The sequence below is a fragment of the Clarias gariepinus genome, chromosome 20 (genome assembly GCF_024256425.1).
Source record: "Clarias gariepinus isolate MV-2021 ecotype Netherlands chromosome 20, CGAR_prim_01v2, whole genome shotgun sequence".
Classification (NCBI taxonomy): Eukaryota; Metazoa; Chordata; class Actinopteri; order Siluriformes; family Clariidae; genus Clarias; species Clarias gariepinus.
The window spans coordinates 27,613,343-27,626,749 of NC_071119.1; the positions used below are offsets into that span (position 1 = coordinate 27,613,343).

Genomic DNA, 13,407 nt, shown 5'->3' on the forward strand with positions numbered 1-13,407 from the left:
CTACTGCAGACAGGAAAAGACTGGACAAGCTGGTGAGGAAGGCCAATCAGTCCTGGGGATTCCCAGTACAGGAGGAGGGAGAAAGGAGGATGGTAGCATCATTACTGGAGAATGACTCTCACCTTTGTAGGAAACAGTTACATCTCTGAGCAGCTCCTTCAGTGACAGACTGTTACATCCTCAGTGTCTGAAGCACCGATATCGAGGGTCTTTTCTCCCTGCTGCTATTGGACTGTACAATCAGAGCTGCTCCCAGTTAAACCAGTTTCCATATTACACGCTGTTGTATATCGTTATATAATGTTACAATAGTTATATAGTTGCAATATCTCAAATAATAATAATAATATTCTATTGCAATACCGTTATAATATCCTAGATTTTTGTGCATTAGCAATGGTGCGGTGCAATAACACCATTTTAAACTGTGTAATATTATCTTAATTCAAATTGTTGGATGAGTGCAATTTGTTTGAAAGTACATTATATACACTGTGCTGTCCCTATTTTTATTTGCACAATTTTATTTTTATTTTTTTGCTGTTGTAGCAAAAAAAAAATCCCCACGTTGTTGGATGAATAAAGGTATATCTTATCTTATCTTATATTATCTTAATTATTTCTTTAGTTCATTTAATAATAATTTTATCAGTGCTGTAATTGCGTTTGGTCCACATTTATTAGAGAAACAAGGAAGATTAGAATCAGGAAAAAAAAAACTTTATTAACATTTTATGTTAGTATAATCCTAAAGTTTTTGTTGTTGTTTGTTTTTTAACATCATTTTAACTTTATCTGTCTCTGTGTTATCTCTGTTGTTACACTCTACTGTTCAGGCCCATAAAACTGTTTAGTGCAGTGTGTGTGTGTGTGTGTGTGTGTGTGTGTGTGTGTGTGTGTGTGTTGTCTTAGTAATAAGAACCAGACAGACTTCTCTAATGAGCTCCCTGTTGGATAAGTATCCCTGTTGGTCTCCATGGCTCCTAATGTCACCCCTCCCCTGTAGTTAGTGATTTACAGATGGTCCTGCTCACTCCACTGTAAACACTCATTTCCTTACTCTCTCTCTTCATCTTCCACAGAAATTAAAGCGAAGCCCTGCTGGAAAATATAACTTCCAAACACCACTGTTAATAACTAAAGAGAATCTCCAACATAAAACAGTTTCATTATGGCTGCTACGGATGCAACCAGAGATAATGCTACAAACAAACAAACAAATAAATAAATAAATAAATAAATAAATGAATGAATAAATAAAAGTATCAGTTTAGCCCCAATACTGTATCTCTCTCTCTCTCTCTCTCTCTCTCTCTCTCTCTCTCCTCCTCCTCCTCCTCCAGCTCCTCCCAGCACTAATGATTCGACTCTTTTCATCACTGATTCCCTTCTTGGCTTTGGCCGGTGTTTAGAATATATATACTGATCCCTAAAGTAGCTATTCCTAATAAAGCAGTCTGGTCCATATAGCAAAACATCATTAATATGAAATAGTGTTTTTGTCTTGCACTTGAACTGAGACAATTTGACACACGTGTGTGTGTGTGTGTGTGTGTGTGAATCATATACTGTATCTAAAACATGAATCAATGAATCGTTCTAGATGAATCATTTGAATCACTCTTTAGTGGGAAAAAAAAGATTCATTTAGAAAGCGACTCATTCTCGTGTGTAATGTATCCTCCGAAAGTCATGTGGATAAAATGAGGTGAAGAATTTTTATAGAAATGGGGAGATGTGTTTCCCGTGTTCCCCGTCACCACCTGGTCCTGCTGTTCCTGTTCCTATCAGGTAAGTGTTAGAATGTGACTGATGATGTTCTTTATTATAACAGTAACAGAGAGAGAGGGATGATTATCTACAGACACAACCATCAGCTTGTACACACTCAGTACACACTCAGTACACACTCTGTGGTTATCCGGCTTATTATTGTGTCTTAAACATTATATTAAAGCACCAGGTTATATTACTTCAACTTAATTTTCAATTATATTATATTAATTTTAATTTAGAGCAAAAACCCCTTTAAGGAAGTGACAATGAGGTTTTAAATTACAGTATGAAAGAAAACACACACATGAATTCTCATAAATAAATAATAAAGTGTACTTTCATTTTAAAACATTGATAAAAAGTAGGATCCCTCTGGCTCTGGGCGGTTTGGTTATTTGACTTTCAAATTGTGCTGTTGCGTGGAAACAGAACAGGTCTGTAATCGGATCCGGGGAGATAATATTTATACTGTAGGATGGTTTTGTTTACTCTATCTGTTTGCTTACTAACGTGAATCCTCTCTTATTGTTAACTAGAATAAAGGGGGCTTTGGGAAGTTATATTTAAATGTGTGTGCAGTGTATGTGATGTGAGAATACATAATAAGTCTTTACAGTGTTAAATCATACTTCACAGTTTACACATCTATAAAAAATATTCTTCCTGATGATGGTGAGCTGATGTGCAGTTAAGTCTTACTCATTCTTGGTCTTTATCTAAAAGAGATTTCCTCAAGTTTGAGTTTTTGCAGCTTTTGTATACATTACACAACACTGTTGTAAAACTGCTTTGTTACATTGTCCATTGTTAAAAACATTAAACAGAACTCTAGTATAAGATAATACACTGCTAGTGTATTATTTCAGTTTTTAAGTGTTGGAGTGAACCTGATCCTCAACCGTTGCTGAGACCCTTTATACACACCATGGCATGAATCTAACTTTAACTGGAAAAAAGTAAAGGTGCTATAAGCACAGCTACTGTAGCTATTATACATGTAATATCATAATGAATTTGATTCAGCAGATAATTTTAATCCAATAGCAAAATACAACTAAATAACAGGAAGGGTGAATACTGAGATATAACAGTTGGGAAGTACTGGATAATGGAAAAGGAAATTCTGATATGAACAGATTAGATGAGGTCATTTCCTGGTATGAAGCGTGGACAGTAAACATGTTGTGTCCTTGGTAAAACTCTGAATATTACCACAACATACCTCATTGTTTTTGGAAAAATAACCTGTACACGTTTACAGTTATGTAAGGAGTCATGTGGTTAATTTAGGGCATTTTCCTGATGATCCATTAAAGATAATCTTCTCCTTTAATGCAACGATTGTTCTGGGCTGAATCCGATAGACTACTGACTTTAGATCAGCTCAAATTTAAAAAAGTGATGTTAGGTCTGGTTCTGTATCTCTATTATTCGTTTCAGGTCTATTTTGGGTGTGAAAATAAAAAGACAAATAACTAATTTGATATAAGGACAAATGCCTATAAATCTAGACTATGTGTCTCATTGTATACAGTATGTAAGGAATAAAACAGAAGAAAAGAAGAAACAGAAGAAAATAACCAACAGTACTGTCAAGCAAATATGTCTCTTTCTCTGTAACATAACTTCCTTAATATAACGTCTTTTATTCCACTTATACCACAACAATTTGGGAACAGTACAGTTTCATCACCAAACATGTTTTCCTTTTTTGATGTTAACAAGACAAAAGACACTAAAATAATACTGTGTGCAACATCTTTGTTCCTTTAACACATTACACAATAACTTACAGGAAGAAAGAGAGTGTTGCATATAATTTATTTATTTATTTTTAATTACATTTTTTAAAAAATACAGTTACAGGAAACACATTTATACATGTAAACTGTCTGAGGAAGCTGTGTTTAGATTCAGATAAAGAATGGAAAGGAAATGCCTAAGAAAACATAGTTTTTTACTACAAACATGTGTGTACTGCTATTTTTCAGTCCCACAAATAACACTAAATGTGGGTTTTTTGGTTTAGTTTTTTTTTTTTTTTTTTTAGGCTAAATGAGGTTTATGAAGAAGTAAAATATAGTATAAACAATTCTTTAAAATCATAGTCTATTTGTATAAAACTTAAATAGTTTTCTGTTAACTTAAAATGTCAAGGTGTCTTGTCTCAGCTAGTCAGCTAATTAGGTTTCTTGGTTAGCTAGTTAGTTTCTGTTAATTTATGTTGTATGTAGCACCTTGGTCCTGGAGGAATGTTGTTTTGTTTCACTGTGTACTAACTGTACGTGGTTTAAGCGACAATAAAAAGCCCACTTATTTATTTACAGTTTAAGCTTATACAGATAAACAGATATTCTCTTTCACTGATAAACAGTAATCTATTGTAGCTTGTGTAGTTTTCAGTGTTTCATGATGAGTGGAAAGTCTGGGGGCCGAGTAAGCATCATGGTGGGATTTTAGACGGTTAACCACTAAGAAGTCGAGCGCTTTGTGCATAAAGCTTTAGCTCTGTGCATTGATGCATTAAAACAATGCACGGAAGCAGGATGAGAAACTGACAGCTGGAGAAATTTTTTTTTTTTTCATTTTTGTCTTTGTTTTAAAGCTTATAGCAGCTTTACATTTAAAGAATATGAGTTAGAGTGAATGCAGAGGGTGCTGGGTATAACTGAGATTAAATAACTGTTGTGGCCCTTAACATACACCATGATATGAGTTTATAACTTCTTTAACTAGAGAAAAGGAAAGCTGCTATGCTCTGGTTGAATAGCAGAATCTCCAAACACATGGGGAAATTTGCACTTTCTTTTAAAATTTCACATTATTTACAAAACATTCTCTATACAGAATTTTATTTTAAACACACACAGAGTCACCCACTATTGATGAACTTAATACATCTGTTAATAACTGAACTGCACTTCAGCTGTATTCATTTAAATAATGAGAACGATTTAAAGATTTTTGTTTGTTTGTTTGTTTGGTATGGGGATTTCCTATATATACAGTGAGGTCAGTAAGTATTTGATCACTCTGTGATTTTGTAAGTTCTCTTACTTAGAAATCATGGAGGGTCTACAGTTTTCAGCATACGTGCATTTCCACTGTGAGAGACCGGAAATCACATTGTATGAATTACTGTGTCAAATAAGTATTCGATCACTTGCTTATCAGCCAGATTTCTGACCCTCACAGACCTGTTATTTTGCTTTTAAATAGTCCAGCTACACTCTGCTCATGATTCTTAATTAGTAGCACCTGTTTGAGGTTGTTAGCTGTCATAAAGACACCTGTGCACCCCACAATCAGCCAAAGTCTAAGTAGCAACATGGGCAAAACCAAAGAGCTGTCAAAAGACACATGAGACAAAATTGTAGATCTTTACAAAGCTGGAAAGGGCTACAGGGCAATTGCCAAGCAGCTTGGTGAAAAAAGAAAAAAAACTGTTGGAGCAATTGGCAAAAAATGGAAGAGGCTAATGATGACTGTCAATGTCCCTTGGACTGGGGCCCGAGCATTAGAGCATTAGATTCCCACCTCGGGTCTGTGTGCATAGTGTTTGCATGTTCGACATGTTCTGTTGCATGTTTGAATGTTTTCTTATGTCCACATCCATTGGACCACTGATCATTTGATTTTCACATTGAGAACAAAATGAAAACATTTTTTTCTCATTTCTCAAAAATGTTTTCTTATATCCACATCCATTGGACCACTGATCATTTGATTATTAAACTTTACTGCGGTAAAAGACACACACATTGCTACAGCCATAAATCAGAGCTTCCCACAGCCACATCACTCACTCTTATATGGATCATTAACTGTCAGCATCTGAACATCAAACACAATAAAGCAGTGTTTCCCGTGTGAAAGTAAAGGCATTGAAGGTCACCAGGCCAATGACAGCCGCCATGTCCGCACACCACATTTTAACCTAACACGATCAAACGTACTCTACTCTACATTTTTACTCTAATAGTTGGAAGTTTAGTGTTGTGGCTACACTGTAAAACCAAATACATCCATACTATGACACTTCCTTTTTGTAGTGGTAGACTAGAGCAGAAGTAGTTTTGCTACGATGCCTCTCTTATTAGCTACGATGCTGCTACCTCGCTGAACTCCTTCTCCTCAGTAATGAGCAGTGCAGGGTGTGATCACTATATTCTACAGTCAGTGTATAACTAATAAACAGTGTCATTGGCCTTTCCACATCAGCACGACTCTGTAGTATGCTCATGGAAGAAGATATATTCTGTAAGAAAAAGCAGTCATGAAAAACAAAAAGAAATTACAATCTCCCTCAAAGTTTGTTTGTTATTTAGTAACAACAGACAAATAATTTCAGATGACAACAGGTTTCCATATATTAAACACAACTGGTACTTAGGTTGAAATAAATAAAACATTGGTATTTTCTATTTCCCATGAGTTTAAGTAATAAAAATCAACAAATGGACAATTTCTCCATCTGTCTCTAACCACCAGGTCCTCTGAAAGCAAAACTGAAAGCAAAATAATGACATGCAGTAGAGCATGCAAATACAAAGATAAACAGCAAACCCTTACATAAATATACACATTGAATATAATGTTAAAATGTTACAATGATCCTAGATTATAAACTATATCATGTAGGATGGTCAAGGCTTTGTGGTAAAACATTAAATATTAATGTCTAATTTACAGAGAAACTGCAGGTTATGGCAAAGGTTATAGACAGAGGAGTGGTTTTAGTACATTTGAATTATTTATTATATTACAATAAAAAAAACTTTCATGTGATTTCTTATGACTGCCACATAAAACTCACTCTCAGTTCTGTTTCCTCTCTCAGAGATCTTCAGCTCTGCTGGTGAATCTTCAGTTCAGGATCTGATCGGTGCTGTAGGAGACTCTGTTACATACCCCATCAGTGTCCCGGTTTCTGGCAGTATAATGTATAAAGCAATTACAGTTGGACAGGTGTTGAATAAACAGACTGACACAGAGCTGAGTGAGAAGTTTGTGAATCGTCTTCAGTGGGTCAGTCAGAGTGGGTTCTTCACTCTCTCAGACCTGAGAACAGATGATTCAGGACTTTACACAGTGGAGAGCACTAAAGAGCAGAAGGGAAAACAGGATTATCAGTTGGAGGTGTACGGTGAGTCTGTTCTTCACAGATTTTAGACATAAACAATAAAGAACCTTAAACTCTTCACTTATCAGATTGTTCCTGATGTTTCTGTACAGAGAGAGTTTCAGCTCCTCAGGTGATGAACTCAGCCTCCAGTTCTTTAGAGTTCTGTTCATTCCTGTGTTCTGTGAAGAACGTCAGAGGACTGAAGCTGTCTTTATATGAAGACAATGTTTTATTAAACCACACCAGCAGCAACAGCAACACATCCGACATCACACTGAATCTTCATTTAGAAATAAAGAAGACGAACAATCGCACCTTTAACTGTGTGGCTTCCAACCCAGTCAGTAACAAGACAACCTCAATAAACATCACACGCTACTGCTCTCTGAACACAGGTACAAAATGCACAAGACTGTCTGTTATGAAGTCATTAATGTGATGGATAAATGGTACACAGTATTGAGCTTTTTCTATAAAATAATAATTGTAATGTGTTATGTCTTAGAATGAGGCGATGAATATAAAGATTTGATTAGATGCACTTTACTGAAAATGTATCATCTCCTTCTGCCTAATCAGAATTTAGCAGAAGCTTGGTGTAAATACATAAAGTTAAACTCTTATCAATTAATATTTATATATTTCTAAAGAACATCTGTTACATGTAACTTAATAATTACTATAACTCAAACTCTGACATGATGTGAGGAGAGTGTTTTCTGTCCTGAATGATTAATATCTGTTCATAAAACATTTTTTAAAACACACTTAACTTTTTCTATTTTATCCACATACATACTGTAGTACAGCAGAGTAGATAATGTAATTTAATTAAAAAAGACACTTGAGCAGCACCAACAATACTTGTTTTCTTGTGGTTGTTTGTTTGTAATTTAAATAACAATTCTGTTTTATTATTGTTTTTTAATTTGTTTGTTATTTTTTACAGGTGCTGATGATGTCGATCCTCCTCTGAACCGTGTGCCCATTGCTGTCATAATCACTGTGCTGTTATTAGTGCCAGTAATCGTGATGGGTGTGTGCATGTGGAAAAAGAAACAAAATGAATCCCGTCGTCGTAGAGAAGGCAGGTATTTATCTTTATGAGCTTTTAAAAGGATAAAAAAAACGAAGTGAAATTTAACACTTTATCTCAACTCAGTTCTTAGTTAACCTAATATTAATAATGCCAATGATTCCTGTTTTGCTAATGAGAAATTATCCATATCCTTAAAAAAAACTACAGTGGAACCTTGAACTACGAACATAATTAGTTCCGGAAGCGGCTCTTATTTCACAAGATTTGTAAATCAAATTGAATTTCGCCATAAGAAATAATAGAAACTCAAATTATTCGTTCCACAGCCCCAAAAAATTAATACATAAAAATAATTTATACAAAATATAAAGTGAAAATAAAACAAATTAAATTGGTTACAAAATAACCAAATTAAACTGTATCTAAAAAAAAGTAAAAATAAATCCTGACACATAAATGTTTCTGTTTATGCGTGCAGGCACTTCCTGTGTGTGTGTGTGTGTGTGTGTGTGTGTGTGTGTGCGTGCGTGCGTGCATGCGTGCGCGCGCGTGTGCGTTTGTGTGTAAGGATAAAGTAAGAGGGAGAGGAGGAATCAGCTCCTCTCCCTCTTCTTGTCTTACGCTCTTCTTGTCTTACGCTTTTATATGAGTTTTTTTAGACAAACACACACACACACACAAATAAAGGAAAGACTTTTATCGAAAAAATTTACAAGGAACGTCACTTATACTGTAACACTCACATGACTGACATACTAACAGAATCACTGCTGTAAAGTAAAAATAACCTGCACTTTACCTTTAAAGAGAGAGGGAGATTGTGTGTGTGTGTGTGTGTGTGTGTGTGTGTGTGTGTGTGGTGTGGTGTGTGTGTGTGTGTGTGTGTGTGTGTGTGTGTGTGTGTGAAGGGGCATGTCTGTACAAAATGCAGGCTGATACAGAAAGGGAGAGAGAAAAGGGAGCTTTAACTTCTCTAATGAGACTTTTTTTGCTTTACATGCACATACACACACGTGTGTTATAATAAACAGTACACGCGCGCAGTACACACACGCATACAAACACAGAATAAGATATGTTTTACGCACACACACATGGTCACAGTGTTATAGTAAACAGTACACTTGTGCACATATGGTGATTATACCAGTAAGACGAGCACTAAGACCCAGCAGGAGAGACGATTCCGCTGCACAAGAGAGAGAAAAACCGTTGGCTCAGTTGTGATCACGTGACGCACGGCGTCAAAACAAGAAGCGCATGTGTGATACATGATACTCGGTACTCGTAAACCAAGACTTGTACGTTTTCCAAGTCAAAATTTATTAAAAACCTCGCAAATCATGTTTAATTAGAAATTTACTTTTTATTTTAAATTTCAATTCTAACAAAGAGATGCAAAAGCATGTGTTCACACATCACATCATAAAAAGTCAAATTTACATTCTGATTATTTTTCCAATCTGTGAATCAGTGTCTGTGAGTCTGTCATTATCGACCAATAAATAATTTTTACTGACCGTATATATATATATATATAATATTTATTTTTTTATTTTTTTATCTTTGCAGACCCATCTGCAAGTGAAGGACTGAGAGAAGAAGAAGTTCAGTATTCTGAGATAAATCATAAAAAACACACTCAGGTCAGTAACTGATGGACTGACAGACACTGACATACATTTTGCTATAATTAAAAGTAAAAAATAAACTCTCACAGTACAGTGTTTCTCACAGAGCTCTCGAGTTTCACAGCATGGAGGACGTTAGTGTGTTAAAGCTCTTGTGAATGCTGTGGTGGATTTAAACCTTCCTTACAAAAAATAACTGCAGTTTTCCACACATATGCAGTACATACTGTATGCAGGAAACACAGTGATTTGGACACGAAAACACTGCATTTTGTATATTTTATTGCATTAATATCACAGTAATTCTGCAATATAATGCAGTCATACTGCCGTAATACTGCAATACTACAGTTAATTTTAAACAGCTACTGCAGTTAATATAGTGCGATATAAACTGCAAATAAAATATACGGGTATACGCAATTTAAATTAAGCTGAAAAAATACTTACTGTACAGTATTTCTATAATCTACATGTGTGATGTGGTGTAATCCAACTACATTACAACAAAAAATTATTGAAATTTATTTTATTAATTAATCTTTAAAAATCAATAAAGCAACACACTTAAAACACTAAAAACAACTAAAAAAACAGACCATGAAAGCAGTTTTACACTTAGCAATATTACTGTTCAACAGTGCTGCTGCTAGGAGACAGTGTATGACTGGTGGAGTATGTGAATATATTACAAGGCTTGAGGTCTGCAGCTGGAAGCCTGAACAGGTCTCACGCCGCCTCATTCTTCAACTTTGTTTGAATGAACACTTTCACCTCCCCTTCTTTCACTTTAAAGGCATTCTTGAAAAGCAAACAGCAAGACAAATATCCAGTAAGATTTGTGTAGAAAACACATTTGAATAATTAAAAAGGAATCATTCCATATATACTCAATATTACATGTTTTACTGAGAAACGATCTGTTTCTGTCATTATGTCCTAAACTATTGCTAAATAATGGCTTGAGTTTGTTGTTTTTGAAAGCATCCCTGTTAATTAATTAAGATTTCGGAATGTAATGTGAATTTGACTCTGGAATTGGGCATTGGTTTAGAAATTCAGACTAATATTTGTGATTTCTCCCTAAGTTTATTTTGAACCTTTTTTTTCTGAGGCAGTGGCCTGGAACTTCTGGTTGATTATATCTGGAATGACCAAATATTATTAAAATATTAACTCACTAACTCACTAACTTAATTTACTCACCTATAACAGCTGCTGTTTGTTGGGCTGGGAGGGTCCCCTTAGTGTCACGTGCAGAGTTTGAGGCTTTGCGAATTCTATTGACAAAAGACAACAAATGCTTATCCAGAAGAAAACTCAGGGAAGTGTTCTGTTGTCCAAACAAGCACCAGTGGGTTCATAAAAAGAAAGTGGACCATTGGTAGACTGTGTGAGATTTTAGATAATCCTGTAATATTTTATCAAGTAAAATCCAACCACACCTTTGTTCCACAGAGTGATGTCCACCTCTTGACGTCTTTCTCACACATGAAGACAAACAGGTTTAAGACTGACTAATAAAAAGTAAAATAAAAGTTAAATAATAAAAGTTACTTAAGGTCCCACTCACCTCTTAACTGAATGATGTGACGGGGCCATCGCTCAGGATCGGCTGTGTTCCTCCTCCATTACATTACATTTACATTTAGGCATTTGGCAGATGCTCTTATCCAGAGCGACTTACTTTTTTTTTTTTTTTATCTCATTATACATCTGAGCAGTTGAGGGTTAAGGGCCTTGCTCAAGGGCCCAACAGTGGCAACTTGGTGGTTGTGGGGTTTGAACCTGGGATCTTCCAAACCGTAGTCCAATGCCTTAACCACTAAGCTACCCCTGTCCCTACCCCCTGTCCTGTCCTCCACAACACACCCCTCTTCTAGATTCTTCCGCCTGGCCAAGTTTTCTTGGCTGAACTTTGAAATTAATTTTATGTCGCGAATGTGTACAGATTTATTAATAATTTGGTCTATAAGAGAGTTATAGAACTCCATCCTGTCTGAGTATCTCAATAACGGCATATACTGTACAAACCGTTACTGTGTCTCAGCGTTTATGAGCTGTCGTTTCGGTCGGCGCGTGCGATAACCGTACCGCACATATATATCTGTAGTTCAAACTCTGACTGAGAATTAGATGCGATCTTGTAGTCTTATTGGTTGGTAAAGACAAACCATACAGTTGTGCATATTTAAGCATGTCTCAGTTTTACAATGGAAGAGTATGAGACGTTATTGTTTCCCTCGCACCCACACTATTTGCTTCTAGCTGCATCCGACTAGTTTCTGTTTGCCTGTGCCTGGAAATAAGGTGACCCTGGCATTCTTTAATAAACCATGTCTGACTCTCACAGCTTTATAAATGTCTACAGTGTAGTGTAGATGAGTCTGATAATCATAACAAGTCTCACGCGTACTCTCAGATAAATGCACTGATCTCTCTCTCTCTCTCTCTCTCTCTCTCTCTCTCATTTAAACAGCCAAATATATCAGAACGTGTCCCTGAAGAAGCATGCCAACTAACAACGGTTTATGACCAAATTCGACCGGAGAGAACATCAGACTACAGCAACATCAGGACAGAATAAACCAGAAATGAAGTGTGTTTATGTTATTGTTCAGCTCAAATGGACAACACGATTCCAGACATTTCATCCAACCAGTTCATTACACGTGCTTAAAAAGGTTTCACAAACTAGAAAGTTTTCCTAACCTTTTTTTCTTGTATTTACCAAAGGTATGTTTGAAGGGCTTTTTTTTTTCAGGTCAAACCCCCAGGCAGAAGTTTAAATGAACATCTTTTACATTTCATAATGAAGGTTATTTATTTCAATAAAGCTCTTCATCTCCTGTACAAAATGTCTTTGAGCTATTGTTATGTTTAACGTCCTGCGTTTTCATGTTAATCAGTTCTCTGCCAATGTCAACACAACTTTCAGTTCAGTGTGCAGCTGTTCTGTCAGTTACTTTATCTGATGTGTCATAAAAGATGTAGGATGCAGCTGTGTTTAGTTCCTGTCTGGTGGAGTAGGAATGAGTCCAGGTGAATTCTGTAAGTTAATGAGGGAAATTATGGGAGAATTCACATTAATCTGACACACAGACATGCAGCAGAAGTTGGACATGAATTATAGTTATAACCCTGTGTCTGATTTATAACCTAAACTTTACCAGCTCACACGCTGACAGTCTGATAAACCCAATTATTTACTAGTTTATCACCGTCCAGCCTGATACATTTACTGCTGTACGACTTGTAAAAATGTCTAAAGAAAGATCATAAGATCATCTGTGTGAAGTTACACTTTAAGTGCAGTTTTCAGTTGTGGCCTAGGAACATGTTATTTGTCTTTTCCCTGTTTTCCGTTGCTCCATTTACATATTAATTTGCATAACCAGTATTACCTCGGGTAGTCTTTAATCCCATAATATTTGTGTAATAATATTTTAGTATTGTGTGTTTATAAGTTAACACTTGTAATGCTTTTATTGTTTAAAGTGTTTCCCCTAAAATCCTGTAGTTAGGTGACTGTTCCCTGCATGTGTGTGTGTGCGTGTGTGTGCGTGTGTGTGACTTCAGCAGCAACTGAACTGGGCAGCAGCTGTTTCTATGCTAATAAGTACGATGCTGTAGAGATATAAATCTAAACCCTGAAACGATTCCTCACACCAGCCTTTGGTTAAGTGTAGACCGATATATCTTCAGTTCCTCAATTACAAGTTTAGTTCCTGCCTGCTGTTAGTTTCTATTAGCTGTTTTACAAAAATTCTGAATACATTGAACTTCCAGTTAATGTGTACAGAGACAATAGGAAGAAAAATAACTAGTATGGAAAT

The 13,407-nt window shown here is 35.8% G+C and overlaps 1 protein-coding gene across 1 annotated transcript; it reads left to right on the forward strand.

The window, feature by feature from the left end:
- The first annotated feature begins 1,664 nt into the window (after positions 1 to 1,664).
- On the forward strand, positions 1,665 to 7,411 carry LOC128508453 (SLAM family member 7-like). The gene is made up of 4 exons (XM_053479798.1): positions 1,665 to 1,791; positions 6,617 to 6,922; positions 7,012 to 7,296; positions 7,407 to 7,411. The coding sequence occupies exons 1-4, from the start codon at positions 1,728 to 1,730 to the stop codon at positions 7,409 to 7,411; spliced, it is 660 nt and encodes a 219-aa protein (XP_053335773.1). The 5' UTR covers positions 1,665 to 1,727.
- The last annotated feature ends 5,996 nt before the right edge of the window (positions 7,412 to 13,407 follow it).

Excerpts from the sequence above, each read along its gene's own strand:
- LOC128508453 (XM_053479798.1), top strand. The coding sequence starts at position 1,728 with ATGGGGAGATGTGTTTCCCGTGTTCCCCGTCACCACCTGGTCCTGCTG. Across the intron at positions 1,792-6,616 it reads GCTGTTCCTGTTCCTATCAG|AGATCTTCAGCTCTGCTGGT; the intron begins GTAAGTGTTAGA and ends TTCCTCTCTCAG. Across the intron at positions 6,923-7,011 it reads TTATCAGTTGGAGGTGTACG|AGAGAGTTTCAGCTCCTCAG; the intron begins GTGAGTCTGTTC and ends GTTTCTGTACAG.